Raw genomic sequence first — 21865 nt, 5'->3', positions numbered from 1 at the left:
TCTTTGGTGTGTTTCTACAAAGACATTACACAAGGCTTCAAGCTTATCTTTTGAGATCGCAGAGATGACATTGTCATCGCAGACTGAAGATCTATGAGTGGTGTCAGAATAGTTTTCTTCTCGAATTTCTTGTCTGCCTTGTCACAGATGGCATCTTTCAGACGAAATGTTAAACCATGTCCCTATCTGCTTGCTCAGGAGCACAAAGCCACTATTTATCCCTTAATCAACATCACAAAAACAACAGATTATCCGGTCGTCCTCATCTTGCTGTTCGAGTTGGCTGAATCCAAATTAGCTGCCATATTTTTTAATTATAAGTGACGACACTTAGGCTCGAAGGGCCAGATGGCCTACTCTTGGTCCTAGTTCTTATGTTCGAGAAAGCACTGAGACATTTATTAGTTGAAGCTAAATGCAATTGTATCTTTTTAAAAACGCATGATCATGATGCAATTTTCTGGCCCCAAATGCAATAATCCGAATACAACTTCATACCATGTTTACTATTTGGTAAGTTTCCAATCTTATCTGCGTTCATCTCACATAGAATCCAAAAACAACTTATTGTATTTATGGAGCATAATGTATCAAGGTGTTTCACACTGGCTTTAACATTAAGCCACATGTTTGGGATGCTTTCCTTTATTGGTCAGCGTATTGAGTACAGGAGTTGGGAGGTCCTGTACAGCCGCAACATGACATTGGTTAGGCCACTGTTGGAATATTGCGTGCAATTCTGATCTCCTTCCTATCGGAAAGATGTTGTGAAACTTGAAAGGGTTCAGAAAAGATTTACAAGGATATTGCCAGGGTTGGAGGATCTGAACTACAGGGAGAGGCTGAACAGGCTGGGGCTGTTTTCCCTGGAGCGTCGGAGGCTGAGGGGTGACCTTATAGAGGTTTACAAAATTATGAGGGGCATGGATAGGATAAATAGACAAAGTTTTTTCCCTGGGGTCAGGGAGTCCAGAACTAGAGGGCATAGGTTTAGGGTGAGAGGGGAAAGATATAAAAGAGACCCAAGAAGCAACTTTTTCACGCAGAGGGTGATACGTGTATGGAATGAGCTGCCAGAGGAAGTGGTGGAGGCTGGTACAATTGCAACATTTAAGAGGCATTTGGATGAGTATATGAATAGGAAGGGTTTGGAGGGATATGGGCCGGGTGCTGGCAGGTGGGACTAGATTGGGTTGGGGTATCTGGCATGGACGGTTTGGACCGAAGGGTCTGTTTCCACGCTGTACATTTCTATGACTCTATAACTGTTTTGCTTTCTGTCCACAGATGCTACCATTGTGGTTTATTGGGTCAATGAATTAGCTGCAATGCATGTGAATTTCAAATTCTCTGCAAAGAAATGACCATAAAAAAAGGCTCCTCCCCTCCCACAGGTAAAAAGTAAGGTTTGGTGTTTCGCCAGGCGAGGGATGATAGACTTGGTCTTTTAGTATTAACAAGGACTCCTTAGCCAGACAGAACAGACAACAGCAGAGTAGATAAATTTGCTTTTATTCGGATCCAGCATGCCTAAACCATAACTGAAGAACAATTGTCACTGCAGCATGAAAGAAAGTAAAATAAAGACTTGCATTTATGTACTATGAGAAGCCTCAAGATGTTTCAGTACTTTGCAGTCACACAAAGGACTTTTAAAATATCGTCACTGTTGCAATGCGGGAGGTACACCAGTCAATTTGCACACAGCAAGACCTCAAAGATAAAAATATGTTTTAGTGATGTTGATTAAACAACAAGTATTGAGCAGGATATTCAGAGCTATTCAGTCCATGTTGGATCTCTGCACATCAATCCAGTCAGTCTATTTCTGATGCTCTGCAAGTTTATTTCCTTCACAGGCCCTTCAATGTCTTTTTGAAATCATATTGTTTCCATTTCTACCACACTTCCGACCAGTGACTTTCAGGGCATTATTAATCGCCTAAAACTAAAATTCCTCCACTCATTCCCCATCTCACTCTTGTCCAAAACCTTTAAACCAACATTTTCTGATGTTGGTTATCACAGTGGGCTGGTCAGCTTGCTTCCCACAGCTGACTGGATGATTAGAACCCTGTTGCACACTCAAAGCACGGCAGGTTGTGAAACAAGCTCCTACTAAAGGGTATTTCCTTACATATTTTGTGTGTGCGTGGGGTGGGGAAGAATGAGAGACAGTGGGAAAGAAAGAAGACGACAGAATTCCTTGGACTCTCCATTTAAATTTACTTTTGGTTATTGAGCAGAATTGCAAATAGAATGAGACTTTCTACTAAATTATGGGCTATACTTTGTTCTGAACCAAAGTTAAAGATGTCCAAATCTTCTCATATAGTAGGTTCACGTACGGCAAAACAGAAGGCAATTCATTCCCACAATTTGGCCTGAATTTAGAATCACAACACACACAAAAATTGAAGGACGAGTACTTGCAAGTGACTTGTTCCTCGAATCAGACAAAAATGGTAAATTGAACACTTGATACCAGAGTAACTAACAGAAATTTGTTGACTTAGCAAGATTTCTGACCATATGCACAGAAAAATCAATCAAACGTTGACGCTGTCTTGTACTATTTAACTAAGATCACGAGAACAGGAAATTAAATAGGCTATTGAGCCCAAATCTTAAAAAGTAGTGTTGTTGAAATCTCAAATAGAATCATTATTGAATTAGACATGGTAAACAGCTCCTGCATCGCCAATCTTTTCATTAACAAAAATAGTAATGAATTTCTTTTTCTTGAAAGCAGTAACTTCAAATGTACATCATTCCCTTCAGCCAGCCTTCAGGAAACTTTCATCAGAATTCAACACCTGGTATGTCGGTCTTGCTATGTCCTTACCAGAACATTCAGAAGATGAGGCAGATTAAATAAATTCAAAAATAGGAATCAGCATTAGCTATAAAATTATTTCAGGTTATTAAGACAGTATGAAATAACTGAGCCCCAGGAAATGTAACTTCAATTCAAAGCTTCATTGGGAAATGTACAACTGCAGGAAGTCTGCAGTATCCTTTCCCCATAGCAAATGCTAGGGTCGAAATTCCTTCTGTGCACTAGGGTGAGGATATAATGGTATTGCAAATAATTTAAGGGAAGTGCAGCTTTTGGAGTAATGACAAGAATAAATTCCTTCAGGATAGTTCAAAAACACTTCTCAGTATAAAACTTGAAAATGTGCACTTTGACCCTTAAACAAGGTTGAATGACAATACACACTATCAGATTTAAAATAAAGATTAATTATAACCAAATTTCATTGAACTCTCAATATACTTTGATTAAACTGTACATTAATGCCAATATATGGAGTTACTTACTCTTTTCCAACATACATAAATTTCATTGAACATGTTCATAGATATAATCTTGTGTTAGGAAGTAAGTATCTACCTCATTGCATGAAGCGAAATGAATTTCAAGGCAAAATGAAATTTTGGGGTCCCAAATTGTACTTACTTACCAGTGGCTAAATTCAATTTGACCTCTATTGAAATTTGGTTCAAAAATCCATAGATTGTTCCATAGAATAGAAAGACTTCAATAATCAATTGGCAATTTGCCTTCCGACATAATGGGTCCACAGGGGATCCATTTCCCTAGCCTTGCACACATTCCTGGAACATCTGAGCAACAAGGACATCTTCGTCAGAATCCTGCTCATTGACTACAGCATTATCCCCACCAGAGTGATATCAAAACTCTGTGACCTTGGTCTCAGCTCCGTCCTCTGCAACTGGATTCTCAGCTTCCCGACCCACAAACTGCAATCAATCAACCAGTCAAGATATACAACTGCATCTCCACCACAATAACATTCAACACTGGAGCCCCCAAGAATGCATACTCAGCCCTCTGCTGAACTTAAAAATATGTTGCTGGAAAAGCGCAGCAGGTCAGGCTGCACTTTTCCAGCAACACATTTTAAAGCTCTGATCTCCAGCATCTGCAGTCCTCACTTTCTCCCTCTGCTGAACTTCCTGTACACCCATGACTGTGTCACCAAATTCCAAATAAATGCTGACGACACCACCATAGTTGGACGGCTAACTAACAATGACGAGTCAAAATACAGCAGGGAGACAGGCAAAATTAGAGAACTGATCATTGACTTCAGAAAGAAAGGAAGAGAACATCTACATCAACAGAACTGAGGTTGGGAGAGTGGAGAAGGTCAAGTTTCTCGGAGTGATGATGACTGACAATCTATCCTGGACTTCCCATGTCGATGTGCCAGTCAAAAAAGCACAACAACACCTCTTTTTCCTCAGGCGGTTCAGGAAATTTGGCATGTCCAAAAGGACCTTCACCAATTTCTACAGATGCACCATTGAGGACATATTATCCAGGTGCTTAAAAGCCTGGTACAGCAACTGCTCTGCCCAGTGCTGTAAGAAACTATACAGGGTTGTGTGGACAGCCCAGACTATCATAGAAGCCAATCTTCCACTCACGGTCACCATTTACATGGCTCGCTGCTGTGGAAAGGCTGCCAGCATCATCAAAGACCCATCGCACCCTGGTAATGATCTCCAACAACCTCTTCCACCAGGCAGAAAATACAGAAGCCTGAACACACGCATCAGCAGGTTCAGGAACAGCTTCTTCATGGACATTAGTAGACTGATGAATGGACGCTCTAGCCTCGAATAATGCTGATCTTGCTAATGTTGATCTCGTCTAGCACACATCTGTGCGATGTAATCTGTATGTCTCTAAGTCTTTTCGATCTGTACATCTTTGCTTATTATGACCTGCTTGTATTTCTCATAAACAAAACTTTTCACAGTACCTTATGGCAATAAATCAATCAATGTAAGTTCAAGCACTGGCTGTGATCATGTTTGTTTGAAATTAATACACAAGAGCCCAAATGCAAATGCTGAGATTTCCATATGTTTTAACATATTTATTCTAACTTTGGGTTTTGGGTTTTTGAGTTCTTAACATGTCGGCTTTTTTGTGTCTGCAGTTAATAATCAACTTTTAAGTAATTCTTGAGTCATGGTGATTGCTTTCAAAATAGATTTTGTGGTCTAGCTTTAGAATTAAATGGGGTTTTGTGCACCATTAATAGATTTTCATTTATCTTGGATTGTTTTGTGTCTCCACAAGGTAAATAATTGGGCCTCAACGTTTGTAACAGCTGTCTGGAACTTTGTTTTAAGCTAAGGGATGCTCCCATAGTTTAGACAGGGAGATTTTACTTTTAGTTCTATTTTTATTGAGTTTTAAAGAGTCCCAGGATGAAGGTGGCTGCACAGACCAGCATTCTCGAGAAGGGAAGGAATATGTATAGGCTACCTGAGAATGAAGAGTTAGTGTCAGTCTCAAACAAAAAGTGTTGGAATAAAACCCTGAAAAGGTTACTTAAAGTTGAGTATGTTTATGCTGAGGTGTACAACAGCTAAGGGGAGGTAATGGCACGGTGGTAATTTCACTGGAACAGAAATCCAGGACCTCTGGCGACATTGGGTTCAACTCCTACTATGGTCGATGATAACTTCCTTAGGCTTGGTTGAAATTTATGGCTTCAAGTATATATGTCTGTTGAAGCTGTTGGATCAGGTAGGTAGTCAGCATTTTGCAATTCAACAATAATCTGAAATAAAAAGCTATCCTAATGGTGACCACAAAACCATCAATTTGTTATTTTAAAAAAAAAGTCTTTTTGTGACAGAATCTGCCATCTTTACCTAGTTTGACCTACATCGTACACACCAATATGTTTAACTCCTCTGGTATGGATATCCCAACCAGCACACCCATTTCCCATGAACAAATAAACAAAAGTTCCAGGAAATTATTACCTGCAGTTACAGTCTATATGTTAAAGTCACAGTGACTTAAATTTACCATGGTGTTAAAGACAGGGACACTGGTGTGAGTACGATATGACTGGTGTTGTGGTGTTCCAAGTCAGATTTGGATACTGTACCAGAGCTGTCCAGTACTTGTGCTCTATATCACAGCTGTTATTTTTCTTTTCAATTTGTAAATATGTATTTTGAGATTAATGGGACTATACACATGCTGTGTATAAAAAGATCTTTGAAGTTGTGCTATGAGTACATAGCTTGGTTATTCTATGTTCACTTCTTTCATTAATAAGTTTTATTAATGCAAAATATGCAGGATAGCATTTTTATGCTTCAACATGGAGCCAACTTTGTTAAAATCAACACAAATCAAACACAATCCATCAAGCCAGGTTTCAGTCTAGGATGTGGCTAGTGAAATAATAACACAAGCCGGGTTCACGACAGTAGTAACAGAGAGATGTGTCATGAATGCTGTAAGGCCTGTGAACCAACTTAATGACACAACTTGGGAAGTTTGAATGTCAGAGTGGCATCTGATCCTGATGAGATCCAGCACTGAAATTCCGAAACTTTTCAATTCCTCTTCTTGATGCCCTAATCAAATCTGAATAGGTACTGACCTGACAAACCTTCCTGATCTGACTACTCACCAGATCTAACAGGTTGAACTGGAATATATACTTGAAGCCATAAATTTCAATCAAGCCTAAGAAAGTTATAATGCAAATTTGCAGCAGTCTCTTAGAAAAGCATTTTCTACTTATGCACCTCAGCTATAATCTTAAGCATTCACTCCTTTCAGAGTGGGAACATAAAATTAGCAGTATGCACTATCCATAAGATCATCCATAACGTGCCAGATCTCCATCAACAGCACCTTAGTGAGCCGTGACCTCCATCACCTATAGACAGGAGGGCGGCAGCAGCATGGAAACACCATCAGCATTTCCCTTCAAGCCATAAGCTATTGTGACTTGAAATTTCATTATTGCTATTTCATTTTCACGGTGTCAAATTGTGGAATTCTTTTCTTAATGATATACTGGATGTACAATCACTCAGCCTGCAACAGTACATCTATATATACATATATATGCTTTATATATGGTGGTAGAGCTCACCATCACATTGTCAAGGGTAATTAAGGATTGACAGTAAGTAGTGGCCTTTCTGGCAACATATTCCATAAACAAATGAAACAAAAATTTCTTGACATTGAAAATATCACTGAGGTTGACATTCTTGAAAAGAATATGCTGCTGAGCATTTTATTTGGCTGAACATCTTCAGAATTTGATCCTTGTCTACACTTCACAGATTAGCATTGTCCATCTGTGCATTCTGGACTTAATTAACTAGGGCCTGGGGCAAGAAGAAACAAATGCTGAGACAACTTTGAGAGAAATATAACTATGGGCAGCTGTTACTGTTGCAGACTGGGATTAATAGCAGAATAATGGGAAGTAAGAAAGAGTTATGTTTAGTGGTTTATTTCTGCCATACCAAGGTTCATTTCAGTTTCACAGTCCCCTACTCCCACTTTCTCTCCTTACCCTTTGATCCCTTTAGCCTAGCAAATATATCTAATGGCTTTTTGAAAACATTCAATATTTTGGTCTCAACCACAGTGACAGAGAATTCCACAGACTCAACACTCTCTGGGTGAAGAAATTTCTCTTCATCTCTGTCCTAAATAGCCTACCTCATATCCTTAAAGTGTGATCCCTGGTTCTGGATTCCACGGTCACCCTGCATTAACCCTGTCTAGTTCTGTAGAATTCCATAGGTCTTCATGTTCTCTCCCCTCATTTTTCTACATTCCAGTGAATATAGTCCTAATTGATCCAGTCTCTCTCCATACATCAGTCCTGTCATTCCAGGAATCGGTCTGGTCAACTTTCACTGCATCCCATCCATAATCAGGACACTCTATCTCAAGTAAGGAGACTAAAACTACATACAACACTTTAGGTGTGGTCTTGTCAAGTCCCTGTAAAACTGCAGAAAAACATATATCCCTGCTCGTGTCATTGAATCCTCTCGTTATAAAGGCCAACACACCATTTGCCTTCCTCACCACCTGCTGCACCTGCATGCTTATCTTCAGCAACTGGTAAGGACATCCAGCTCTTGTTGTACCTGCCCTTTCCCAGTCTATTGCCATGCAGATACTAAATGGCCTTCCTGTTTTTGCTATCAATGTGGAAAGCCTCACATTTATCCACATAATACTTCATCTGCCATGCCCCTGCCCACTCAAACTGTGAAAAATCACAGTGAATCATCTCTGCATTCACCTCCCAGCTTTGTGTCATCTTCAAACTTGGAGATATTAAATTTAGTTCGTTCATCTAAACCATTAGCATATATCATAAGTAGCTGGAACCAAGCACTGATCCTTACAGTACCCACTCATCACTGCCTGCCACTCGGAAAGTAACCCATTAATTCCTGCTCTTTGCTTCCTGTCTCCCTGTCAGGTCTCTATGCATGTCAGTACCCTATCCCCAATATTTTGCGCTTTAATTTTACATGCTAACCTCTTATGAGGGACCTAATCAAAGGCCTTATGAAAGTCTAATTAAACTTATCCAATCTATTAGTAGCATCCTCAAAGAATTCCAGTAGATTTGTCAATTATGATTTCCCTTGTGTTGATTCCATCTGATCATGTAACTGTTTTCCAAGTGTGCTTTTATTAAATCTCTTTTAATGAACTCTAGAATTTTTCCTATCATCAATGTAAGACTAACTCTTCTGTAATTCCCTGCTTTCTCCCTACCTCCTTTCAAAAACAAAAGGGGTTTCATTAGCTATTCTCCAATCCACAGGAACTGTTCCAGTCTCTACAGAATCATGGAAAATGACTACCAATGCATCCCCACAATTTCTAGGGCCAATTCCTTAACTATTCTGGGATGCAGATTATCAGACTCTACAGGGATATAACAGTCTTTAATCCTATCAATCTCCCCATTTCCCTACTAATGCCGATTTCCTTCAGCTTCTTCCCCTCTTAGACCCTGAGATCCCCCAATATTTTTGGGACATTGTTTATGTCCTTCTTTGTGAAAGCAATAACCTAAATAGTGGCACACCAGGCGGAACAACGGTTAGCACTGCTGCCTCACAGCACCAGGAATCCGGGTTTGATTCCACCCTCTGGTGACTGTCTGTGTGGTGGTTGCATGTTCTTCCCACGTCTGCACGGGTATCCTTCAAGCAGTCTGGTTTCCTCCCACAGTCCAAAGATTTGTAGGTTAGGTGGATTGGCTGTGGTAAAAATTGTCCTGTAGTGTCCAGGGATGTGCAAGTAGGTGGGTTAGCCATGGGAGAAACCACATGGAAGTGTTACAGGGATGGAGTGGGCTGTGGGTCCAAGTGGGATGCTCTTCAGAGGGTCATTTCAGACTCAATGAGTCGAATGGCCTCTTTCTGAACTGTAGGGGTTCTTTGATTTTAAATATGTATGTAATTAGTCTGCCATCTTTGTTCTTCATTATTAACTTTCCCTGTTTGACACAAGGGACCTCAATTTCTCTTCTGTTCACATATCTATAGAAACATTTACAAGCAGCTTGTATGTTAATCTTGTACACTATTCTCCCCTTCTTAATCAATTCCTTTGTCCTCCTTTGCTGAAATCTAAACCAAATATATGTCCACATTGTTAGTGGTTCTATTATTCCATGACCCAGTATGACACTGTATGAAACATCTTTTGGAGGTATTTTCTTGTCAACCTGTTCTGAAATGTTATCTCACACATTTCTGAAGCAGGTGGGACTTGAACAGAGGCCTCTTGGTTCAGAAGTAGGGACACGATCACTGCGCCACAGAGTCCTCCTATATTTAGTTTTGTTTTTAATGTTCATAATGATTTCATTTGGAAAACAAAAGAAACTAAGCAAACTGATCCAAGTTAATTCGTTTCAGATGTAGAAGTAGTGATCTTGTCAAAGTGGGCGTTACAATCCCAGGGCTACAGTAGGGAAGAATCAGCCAGTTTCATATGGATTGTGCTCATCCAGTCACTGTTGGATAAAAGGCAGAACCTGGCCTTACTGTTACGATCTGCCTCCCACACAGCCTGCCAACACTTCTTTTGCATAATGAATTGGGGTCACTTGGGTAAGGCACTGGAGCATATCATTTCACAGGAACAGAACAGGCTGAAACCACACAACACAATATTTGACTATTTCTTCAGGCTGTTTTTGCTCACACTCAGGAACGTGCCCAATAGCTGCAAAATATCTGAGTTAGATCAATGTAAAGTGCACTAAAAACCTTAAAAACACAAAAAAAGTTAAAAAAAAATTCCATCAATGCCTTCCAACACCATACTCCCTGATGTAAATACTAAAGTTTAAAGAGTTAGCTATCTGCATTATTTTGTGATAAGGCTCAATAATACAATATTTAGAAATTTCATGTTGAGGTACAGTATTGATAGAGATTAGAAGATGGTACGTCCACAGAACCATCTCCACAGAACATAGCTAACCTACTTCGTTTTTCAAGACATAGTTTGTTCAGAAAGGAATGTTGCAGCAACACACAAAAGCATTGAAAAGTTTCTCTTACCTGGCCAAAGTTGAAGTAGATAATGCAACACTTCTATATGTTTCTTGAAGTCCAGTGCATTGGCCAATTCCTCAGAGTCTGTAAAAACCCTATGGCTATGGTTGGAAGTCTCCTGGCGCTGACTTAAAAGTACAGGCCCAAAACATACAGCCAAGTTCTGGCAGGTCATCTTATTTACCTCATGGTACGAAGCTACAAGTTTCAGGTGATCGAGCAGCATCTTCAGGGTTGCCTAAGACAGAAAGTACACAGAGATGAGCAATGTACAATAGAAGAAAAGCAGAAATCCTGGTGTTTAAAAAAAAGGTTATGGCTTAAAGTTTTGAAATCAGAGCAGCAAACTGATGTTCTTAATAATGGTCGAGACACTCAGCTATGCTTGGTGGGATTACAGCATTGAATCAGTCTCACCATTCAGAGATTACAAAGGCCCCAAATATTGCACACCACTCCCTGATAAAGACCAATTTCATTCAGTCAATACCTTCTATGTTGCAGGTAAAAACATTCCTGATGAAGGGCTTTTGCCCAAAATGTCGATTTCGCTGCTCCTTGGATGCTGCCTGAACTGCTGTGCTCTTCCAGCACCACTAATCCCTTCTATGTTGCAGGCAATTGTAAGACTACCCTCAAAGTGCAGCCTGTGATGGCACAAACAACTGGTTGTTGAAATGGAGAACTCAAAATGACAATAGATAATAGGTGCAGGAGTAGGCCATTCTGCCCTTCGAGCCTGCACCACCATTCAATATGATCATGGCTGATTATCCTTAATCACTATCCTGTTCCTGCCTTATCTCCATAACCCTCGATTCCACTATCCTTGAGAGCTCTATCCAACTCTTTCTTAAATGAATCCAGAGACTGGGCCTCCGCTGCCCTCTGAGGCAGAGCATTCCACACAGCCACCACTCTCTGGGTGAAGAAGATTCTCCTCATCTCTGTCCTAAATGGTCTACCCCGTATTTTTAAGCTGTTCCCTCTGATTCAGCACTCACCCATCAACGGAAACATGTTTCCTGCCTCCAGAGTGTCCAATCCTTTAATAATCTTATATGTCTCAATCAGATCCCCTCTCAGTCTTCTAAACTTAAGGGTATACAAGCCCAGTTGCTCCAGTCTTTCAGTGTAAGGTAATCCCGCCATTCCAAGAATTGACCTCGTGAACCTACGCTGCACTTACTCAATAGCCAGAATGTCTTCCCTCAAATTTGGAGACAGGAACTGCACACAGTACTCCAGGTGTAGTCGCACCAGGGCCCTGTACAACTGCAGAAGAACCTCTTTGCTTCTATACTCAATCCCTCTTGTTATGAAGGCCAGCATGCTATTAGCCTTCTTCACTACCTGCTGTACCTGCATGCTTACCTTCATTGACTGGTGTACAAGAACACCCAGATGTCTCTGTACTGCCCCCTTACCTAAATTCATTCCATTTAGGTAGTAATCTGCCTTCCTGTTCTTGCCACCAAAGTGGATAACCATACATTTATCCACATTAAACTGCATCTGCCATGCATCTGACCACTCACCTAACTTGTCCAGGTCACCCTGTAATCTCCTAACATCCTCATCACATTTCACCCTGCCACCCAGCTTAGTATCATCAGCAAATTTGCTAATGTTATTACTAATACCATCTTCTTTATCATTAACATATATTGTAAAAAGCCACGGTCCCAGTACTGATCCCTGCGGTACCCCACTGGTCACTGCCTGCCATTTCGAAATGGAGCCGTTTTTCACTACTCTTTGTTTCCTATCAGCCAGCCAACTTTCAATCCAAGTTAGTACTTTGCCCCCAATACCATGCGCCCTAATTTTGCTCACTAACCTCCTATGTGGGACTTTATCAAAAGCTTTCTGAAAGTCCAGGTACACTACATCTACTGGATCTCCCTCATCCATCTTCAGAGTTACATCCTCAAAAAATTCCAGAAGATTAGTCAAGCATGATTTCCCCTTCATAAATCCATGCTGACTCTGACCAATCCTGTTACTACTATCCAGATGTGTCGTAATTTCATCCTTTATAATAGACTCCAGCATCTTTCCCATCACTGAGGTCAGACTAACTGGTCTATAATTTCCTGCTTTCTCTCTCCCACCTTTCTTAAAAAGTGGTACAACATTAGCCACCCTCCAATGTGCACGAACTGATCCTGAATCTATCGAACTCTGGAAAATAATCACCAACATCAATATCCACGATTTCTCGAGCCACCTCCTTCAGTACGCTGGGATGTAGACCATCAGCCCCCAGGGACTTATCAACCTTCAGACCTAACAGTCTCTCCAACACCAATTCCTGCAAATATAAATTCCCTTAAGTTCAGGTCCTCCAGCCACTGTTACCTCAGGGAGATTGCTTGTGTCTTCCCCAGTGAACACAGATCTGAAGTACCGATTCAATTCTTCTGCCATTTCTTTGTTCCCCGTAATATATTCCCCTGTTTCTGTCTTCAAGGGCCCAATTTTAATTCTTAACCATTTTTATGCCTTTCACATACCTAAAAAAACTTTTACTATCCTCCTTTATATTATTGGCCAGTTTACCTTCGTACCTCATTTTTTCTCTGCGTATTTCCTTCTTAGTAAACCTCTGTTGTTCTTTAAAAGCTTCCCAGTCCTCAGTTTTCCCACTTATCTTTGCTATGTTATACTTTTTCTCTTTTAACTTTATATGTTTCTTAACTTCCCTCGTCAGCCACGGCCACCCGTGGACGGATCCTAACAGCAACTTCCTCAATAAAGGACAGCTTGTTTATCCTGACTTAACATGACGAGCTTCACACCTCTAGCCTCATGTGCATACACAGACTTCTAACCGAGCTTTTTCATGTTAAGCATTCACAGAAAGTGCAAGAAATAGGTTCTATTTGATGTAAATCTAGTTCAGTGTAAGCTTTTAAAAATTACCTTGTAAAAGCATTTAGCAATCAGAAATTCAAAAGAAAATCCTACAAGTAGAAATAACATATTTGTTAAATAAAACAACCAAAGGAACTGTGGATGTTGCAAATCAGAAACAAAAACAGAAGTTGCTGGAAAATCTTAGCAGGTCTGGCAGCACCTGTGGAGAGAAATCAGAGTTAATGTTTCAGGTCAAGTGACCCTTCCTCAGAATCGTTTCAAAGAAGGGGTCACTGGACCCAAAATGTTAACTCTGATTTCTCCCCACAGATGCTGCCAGACCTACTGACATTTTCCATCAATTTGTTTTATTTTGTCATATATTTGTCAATTGTTTCTTAAACCTATGCAGGATTGATGAAGGGCTTATGCCCGAAATATTGATTCTTCCGCTCCTCGGATGCTGCCTGATCAGCTGTACTTTTCCAGCACCACACTTTTTGACTCTGATCTCCAGCATCTGCAGTCCTTACTTTCTCCCAGAATAGTTTCAAGCCAAATAACCTTCAAAGATAAAGTTAAATATGGAATAAAATCTCCATCATGCACTTACAGAAAAAGTCCTCAGTAATAACAACGTTTCTAAAAGATCTGTATTACCTTTCTCATAAGTACTTTAATAAACAGTTTGAGATGCATATGAAAGGAGCACAGCTGCAAGACAGAAGTCATCGGAAATAACTATTTGATGCTCTGCAACAAACTTCCTTTATAAGGTTCCCAATTAGATCTCAGTCTCTAATATAAAAAGCCACTATGAGCTCTCACAAAGAGATAGTCACTATTAGACGCCCTCCATGGTTTTTGAAGTTAGCTACTTAAAAGGGAGTTCACTGCATGTCCAAACACAGAGAAGTCATTCTCAGAACTGGCAATCTCTGACCGCACTTATTTCAAGTACTTCTAATTTTAGAAGCCTGGGTTAAATAAATTGTGCAACTTTGCATTTAGCTAGTTAAATTCACTGTATAAAGCAGACTGACTTTCAAATTTGAGCAGGGATGCAAGTTAAATATAATACCCAAATATCTGCAAATTTCTCAGGTCGGATAGTTCCCCCATTTAATTTTAGATTATTGCTGGCATCTAAAGAATGCAAAAGGAACAAAACCCAGTGATAAGAATGTTTGTGCTGCACCAATGTAAAGCACATCAATAATATGGCATTACAGCACTGCAAACACACTCCAGACCTCCTGGATTCAATAACAGCACAGCCCCAACTGCAAACTAGGTAGCTCATACTTCAGAATTGCTATTTGGTCCAAGAAAGTCTCTGAATTCAAAACCTTCTACCTTTTAAGTTTTGAAATGTGAATCAATGTTCTCCCAATAACCAAGAAATCTTACAATTGCTGACCACATTTTTCAGATTCTCATCAATCGTTGTCCATTATTCAAATGAAAAATAATCAAACAATTTGGAGCTAAAGAGCATGAAGGATTTTTACAAATAAGTTACTAGCTGTACATTACTTCAGAGCCTGCGTTAAATATTGTTAGAAATAGTCTACTATTTATAATGGATAATAAACACTTAGAGCAGGAGAGCAACTGAAACAGGACAAAACTCTTATCTAAAATTCCCAAGAGAGTTAAACCAGGAAAGAGGGCAAATCTGAAAAGAAATCACAAAGTCAGCCACATGGGTAGACAGCAGCTTGCTTAAGTGACCGGAACACAACAACACCATCTATCCATACTAGCCAACACAGAAGGAACTGTAGGGATTTCTCTTTTGTTCACTGTAATTCTGCACTGCACTGTTATCCCCTTCTCTATCCAGTTTCCAATACGGTCCACCATGACCTTCTCCAATCTGGAGAACACAGTTCTTTCCTCATGTTTCATCTCCTACTGTCGTCAACACCATATCTTTTCCAAAGGTTGCACAATCCCAACTTCAACATCATCACTTCAGCTTCAAGTTGACTTTCCTGTGAAGAAATCTGTTGGTTCCTTGCTCTGCTCAGCTGATTCTAAAGATCTCCTGTCAGAGCAACACTTCAAAATATGTAATCATCTTCTCATCAGTCTTGTTGAAAGTCCAGCTGTGCTCCACAGCAAAGGTTTAGCAAATTGCCTTTTCAAGTACAGGCCATTGTCAGATACCTTCATATTTCATCCAAATGACAGGCTGTACAGCAGATAATTTTTAACTACATTTGATTTCAATGCAGCTATACTCATTTGAGGTTACATGCAATGCCAGAAAGTAAAACTGATTTACATTCAAAATTGTTGCAAGCTAAGTTTTCACACTGTCCTAAGCATAAAATGTCAAGCCTGCCTCATTACAGTGTAGGACAGGAATTGTAACGTTTTGGAGATGATATCACATGGATGAATGGACAGTGTTACAGAGGTGAAGCAGGATTTAATCTAATGGGAGAGAATATGTAGTCAAAAGCTCAGTCTGGGATTTAGTAGGACATGGCGGTTACAACCAAGTTGCAGCAGGTGATTAAGAATGCAAATAGAATATTTTCCTTCATTGCTACAGGGATGGAGTTTAAAACAGGAGTGTTATGTTGCAACTGTATAGGGTGCTGGTGGGGCCACACCTGGTGTACTGTGCACAGTTTCGACAGCCTTACTTGAGAAAGGACGTACTGGCACTGGAAGGGGTGGACAGGAGGTTCTCCAGGTTGATTCCGGAATGGAAAAGGTAGCCTTTTGAGGAAAGATTGAGTAGACGGGGACTGTACTCATCGAAATTTAGAAGAATGAGGGGGGAATCTTATAGAAACATTTAAATTATGAAGGGACTAGATAGGATAGACGCAGGGAGGATGTTTCTACTGATGGGTGAAACTAGAACTAGGGGGTGTAGCCTCAAGATAGTGGGGAGCAGGTTTAGGACTGAGTTAAGGAGGAACGTCTTCACCCAAAAGGTTGTGAATCTGTGGAAATCCCTGTCCAGTGAAGCAGTTGAGGCTACCTTGTTGAATGTTTTAAAGGCAAAGACAGAGTTTTGAACAGTAAAGGAATTAAGGTTCATAGTGAGCAGATGAGTAGATCTGCCATCATCTTATGAAATGGGAGAGCAGGCTCGATGGGTCAGATGGCCTACTCCTGCTCCTATTTCTTCTGTTCTTATATTCAATCTGTCTGGTTCAGTCTGAGACAGTACGACATTGAAGTTGATAAGGTTATGGAGTGTTTAGCTTGAGGAAATTGCAACTCATCTAATATAGCTTGTCAAACTAGCAGAATGACAGCAAATTCCTCAAGACAGGTGATGGAGTGGCAGAGCTAGACATTGTAACTGGAAACATGGCAGCTGGCTCCATCTCCATGTTGCCAAAGGACAACATGTAGAGTTTGCTTTTCTCGGGGCTTGGATGGAGCAGTAAAGGAAATATTCTTTAGCATTTCCAGATGTAATGGTGAAGGGGCAAGAATGGAAGCCAATCCAAGCCAGTGAAGATTGGACAGTTACAATTTAAATTACCTTGTAGTATACTATTCTGCTTCACTTTAGAAAGTTACGGTATAGGCATTTAGAATAATTTCTTCCCAATTAGTAAAAAACCTTTACCTTTGGCAAGTGAGGTAGCTTTTTGGAGGATATTTATAACGAATCTAATATTCTGTTCCCAAGGGAGATCAAGAATAATACACACATCCATCCACCAAGTGTTATACAGTCAGGATTTAGTCATCAAATTTACTGAGTGAGTTTACAGCATCACAATGCAAGCAGAAATGTAAATTTAGTCTAACTAGCAAAATTAATTTTCTTCTGACATTTGAACGTTTTATCTAATTCTGAGAAGAGTTCACTGAGGTGGTGGAAACGATGCAGAATGGGGCTTTTGTACTGAACATGCTGCACAAGGTCTTTGGAGGACCAAAAAAACTGAAGACTGGGAACATTAAAAAAAAGTTGTATAGTTCGGGCAATTGGGTTTAGAGGCAAGGGATAGAACACAAATTAAAGGCAGTTTTGCAGACTGGTTGAACTTGGGTAGTACTATTCCACAGGATTGTTTACTGGGATATTTTATGCACAATATCATGTAATCATAGAATCTTTACGGAGTTGAAACAGGCCTTTCAGGCTATTGAGTCCACACTGATCCTCCAAAAAGCAGCCCATCCAGACATGAGGACAATGTGTAAACACCACACAGGTCCATACACCCAGGTCCCTGCCACTGTGAGGCAACCACAGAACCACTGTAAAGCCCTAGATATAGATCATGGATTTGGATCTAGAGAAGCAAGAATGCATATCTACAATTTGCAACTACACTGAAAAAGAAAAAGCAACTAATATTTGAGGATCAAGGGAGGATCATAGGGGTGGCACTGTGGTTTGGTGCTTAAAACTTCTGCCTCACAGCGCCAGGGACCCAGGTTTGATTCCAGCCTCGGGTGACTGTCTGTGTGGAGTCTGCACATTCTCCTGTGTCTGCGTGGGTTTCCTCCAGGTGCTCCGGTTTCCTCCCACAATCCAAAGATGTGCAGGTTAGGTGAATGGCCATGCTAAATTGCCCATAGCATTCAGGGATGTGTAGGCTAGGTGCATTAGTCAGGGGTGATTATAGGGTGACTTCTGAGTTGGGAGGGAAGGGAAAGTGAAAGCGACAGGGAGTATGGAGTTAAATGGAAAGATAAGCAGGAGGATAGCATGTATGCAGGTGGATGTAACCCCGAGGCAGATTAGGAATGCAACAAAAAGGAAGGATAACTTAGGACATCTTATGACTTCCAATATCTCTAATGATAAGAATGTTAGCATTAAGGCACTTTACCTGAATGCTCATAGCATTCATAACAAAGTAGATGAACTAACAGCACAGATCATCGTGAATGATTATGATGTGGTAGGCATCAGAGACATGGTTGTAGGGGGTTCAGGACTGGCAGTTAAACATCCAAGGATTTACAACTTATCGAAAAGACAGGGAGGTGGGCAGAGGGGGCGGGGTGGCCTTGTTAGTTAAGAACAAAATTAAATCTATGGCACTGAATGACATAGGGTCGGGTGATGTGGAGTCTGTGTGGGTGGAATTGAGGAACCACAAAGGCAAAAAAACCATAATGGGAGTTATGTACAGACCTCCTAACAGTGGTCAGGACCAGGGGCGCAACATGTACTGGGAAATAGAAAAGGCATGTCAGAAAGGCAAGGTCACGGTGATCATGGGGACTTCAATATGCAGGTGGACTGGGTAAATAATGTTGCCAGTGGATCCAAAGAAAGGGAATTCTTGGAATGCTTACAGGATGGCTTTTTGGAACAGCTTGTCATGGAGCCCACAAGGGAGCAGGCTATTCTGGACCTAGTGCTATGTAATGAACCAGACTTTATAAAAGATCTTAAAGTAAGGGAACACTTAGGAAGCAGCGATCATAATATGGTAGAGTTCAGTCTGCAGTTTGAAAGAGAGAAGGCAAAATCGGATGTAATGGTGTTACAGTTAAATAAAGGTAATTATGAGGGCATGAGAGAGGAACTGACAAAAATCGACTGGAAGCAGAGCCTAGCGGGGAAGACAATAGAGCAAAAATGGCAGGAGTTTGTGGGTATAATTGAGGACATAGTACAGAGGTTCATCCCCAAGAAAAGAAAGATTATCCGGGGAGGGATTAGACAGCCATGGCTGACAAAGGAAGTCAGGAAATATATCAAAGAAAAAGAGAGATCCTATAAAGTGGCCAAGAGCACTGGGAAATCAGAAGATTGGGAAGGCTACAAAAACAAACAAAGGATAACAAAGAGAGAAATAAGGAAGGAGAGGATCAAATATGAAGGTAGGCTAGCCAGTAATATTAGAAATGATAGTAAAAGTTTCTTTCAATACATAAGAACCCGATGGGCTACATCCTAGAGGTCTGAGGGAGGTGGCTGAGGAAATAGTAGAGGCGTTGGTTGAGACCTTTCAAAAGTCACTGGAGTCAGGGAAAGTCCCGGATGATTGGAAGACCGCTGTTGTAACCCCACTGTTCAAGAAAGGATCAAGACAAAAGATGGAAAAATTATAAGCCAATTAGCCTAACTTCGGTTGTTGGTAAAATTCTAGAATCCATCGTTTAGATTAAATTACTTACAGTGTGGAAACAGGCCCTTCGGCCCAACAAGTCCATACTGACCCGCCGAAGCGCAACCCACCCAATACCCCTACATTTATCCCTTACCTAACACTACGGGCAATTTAGCATGGCCAATTCACCTGACCTGCACATCTTTGGACTGTGGGAGGAAACCGGAGAACCCGGAGGAAACCCACGCAGACATGGGGAGAACATGCAAACTCCACACAGTTAGTTGCCTGACAAACCTTTGAAGAGGTGACAAATAGGTTAGACCAGGGAAACCCAGTGGATGTGGTCTATCTAGACTTCCAAAAGGCCTTTGATAATGTGCCACACGGGAGACTGCTGAGTAAGGTGAGGGCCCATGGTGTTCGAGGTGAGCTACTGGCATGGATTGAGGATTGGCTGTCTGACAGAACGCAGAAAGTTGGGATAAGGGGTTCTTTTTCGGAATGGCAGCCGGTGACAAGCGCTGTCCCACAGGGTTCAGTGTTGGGGCCACATATATTAATGATCTGGATGAAGGGACTGGGGGCATTCTAACGAAGTTTGCCGATTATACGAAGATAGGTGGACAGGCAGGTAATACTGAGGAAGTGTGGGCGGCACGGTGGCACAGTGGTTAGCACTGCTGCCTCACAGCGCCAGAGACCCGGGTTCAATTCCCGCCTCAGGCATCTGACTGTGTGGAGTTTGCACGTTCTCCCCGTGTCTGCGTGGGTTTCCTCCGGGTGCTCCGGTTTCCTCCCACAGTCCAAAGATGTGCAGGTTAGGTGAATTGGCCATGCTAAATTGCCCGTAGTGTTAGGTAAGGGGTAAATGTAGGGGTATGGGTGGGTTACGCTTCGGCGGGTCAGTGTGGACTTGTTGGGCCGAAGGGCCCGTTTCCACACTGTAATGTAATCTAATCTAAGTGGGGAGGCTGCAGAAGGATCTGGACAGTTTGGGAGAGTGGTCCAGGAAATGGCTTATGAAGTTCAATGTGAGCAAATGTGAGGTCTTGCACTTTGGATAAAAGAATACAAGCATGGACTACTTTCTAAACGGTGAGAAAATTCATAAAGCCAAAGTACAAAGGGATCTGGGAGTGCTAGTCGAGGATTCTCTAAAGGTAAACATGCAGGTTGAATCCGTGATTAAGAAAGCGAATGCAATGTTGTCATTTATCTCAAGAGGGTTGGAATATAAAAGCAGCGATGTGCTACTGAGACTTTATAAAGCTCTGGTTAGGCCTCATTTGGAGTACTGTGTCCAGTTTTGGGCCCCACACCTCAGGAAGGACATACTGGCACTGGAGCGTGTCCAGCGGAGATTCACACGGATGATCCCTGGAATGGTAGGTCTAACATACGAGGAACAGCTGAGGATCCTGGGATTATACTCATTGGAGTTTAGAAGGTTAAGGGGAGATCTAGTAGAAACTTACAAGATAATACATAGCTTGGAAAGGGTGGACGCTAAGAAATTGTTTCCGTTAGGAGGGGAGACTAGGACCCGTGGACACAGCCTTAAAATTAGAGGGGGTTAATTCAGAATAGAAATGTGGAGACATTTCTTCAGCCAGAGAGTGGTGGACCTGTGGAATTCATTGCCGCGGAGTGCAACGGAGTTCAAGGCAGAGATTGATAAATTCTTGATGTCACAAGAAATTAAGGGTTACGGGGAGAATGCGGGTAAGTGGAGTTGAAATGCCCATCAGCCATGATTAAATGGCGGAGTGGACTCAATGGGTCGAATGGCCTTACTTCCACTCCTATGTCTTATGGTCGGGGAATGAGTCTGGCTGGGTTACTCTTCGGAGTGTCGGTGTGGACTTGTTGGGCTGAAGGGCCTGTTTCAACGCTGAGATTCTAATTCTAAACTCGATGATGATGATTGTAAAATCAGAATCAAAAATAACTGTAAATCATTTTGAAGAATATATTATACACACCAACTACTAATAGGGAAAGCTTTGATGATGTGGAAGGGCAAAAGGATTTGGCCAAATTAAATGCCTTATTTACAGGCAAGACAAATACATTATAATGGTTATGGAGGGTGAGTTAGCTTAACCGGGTGAACAGCTGGTTTGTGATGCAGAATGATGCCAACAGTAATTCCCACATCAGCTGTGGCACCATGAATGACTCTCCTTCTCAATCTCTCCACTTACCTGAGGCATGGTGACCCTCAGGTTAAACCATCACCAGTCATCTCTCTCTCTCTCTCCATAATGGGAGAGCAACCTTTTGATCTGATAAGACTATGGCAACTATACCTTTAATAGTTAAGACACAATGGTGGCTCTACATAATAATAACAGCACAGTTTGAGTTACATATACAATTTTGTGGTTCAGACTTTAGGCAAAATATTGAGGCAAGACAACACTTAGTTCAAGATACTTTCTGACTTATACCATAGATCTTGTGTTGGATGAGAGACTGTCCAAAAATTAACTTAGAGTGAGCATCTGCAGCAGCTATGGCTCACTATTGTTTTTACAGAACAT

At 41.2% G+C, this 21865-nt stretch overlaps 1 protein-coding gene and 1 pseudogene across 2 annotated transcripts in view; one reads left to right on the top strand and one right to left on the bottom strand.

The window, feature by feature from the left end:
- The window catches only part of syde2 (synapse defective 1, Rho GTPase, homolog 2 (C. elegans)), a 170203-nt gene that overhangs the window by 7723 nt on the left and 140615 nt on the right, over window positions 1–21865 (bottom strand). For both annotated transcript variants that reach the window (XM_043698583.2, XM_043698582.2), the window contains exon 6: window positions 10414–10645. In XM_043698583.2, the coding sequence (XP_043554518.2) occupies window positions 10414–10645 (232 nt within the window). The remainder of the gene's footprint in view (window positions 1–10413; window positions 10646–21865) is intronic.
- Window positions 2679–4809, top strand: LOC148149077 (uncharacterized; annotated as a pseudogene).

This window comes from Chiloscyllium plagiosum, unplaced genomic scaffold (genome assembly GCF_037043375.1).
Source record: "Chiloscyllium plagiosum isolate Xiang-an unplaced genomic scaffold, Cpla_swu_hap1 HiC_scaffold_9, whole genome shotgun sequence".
NCBI classification, from domain to species: Eukaryota; Metazoa; Chordata; class Chondrichthyes; order Orectolobiformes; family Hemiscylliidae; genus Chiloscyllium; species Chiloscyllium plagiosum.
The sequence above is the reverse complement of the archived record's forward strand: the minus strand, read 5'-3'. Positions and strand labels throughout refer to the sequence as shown.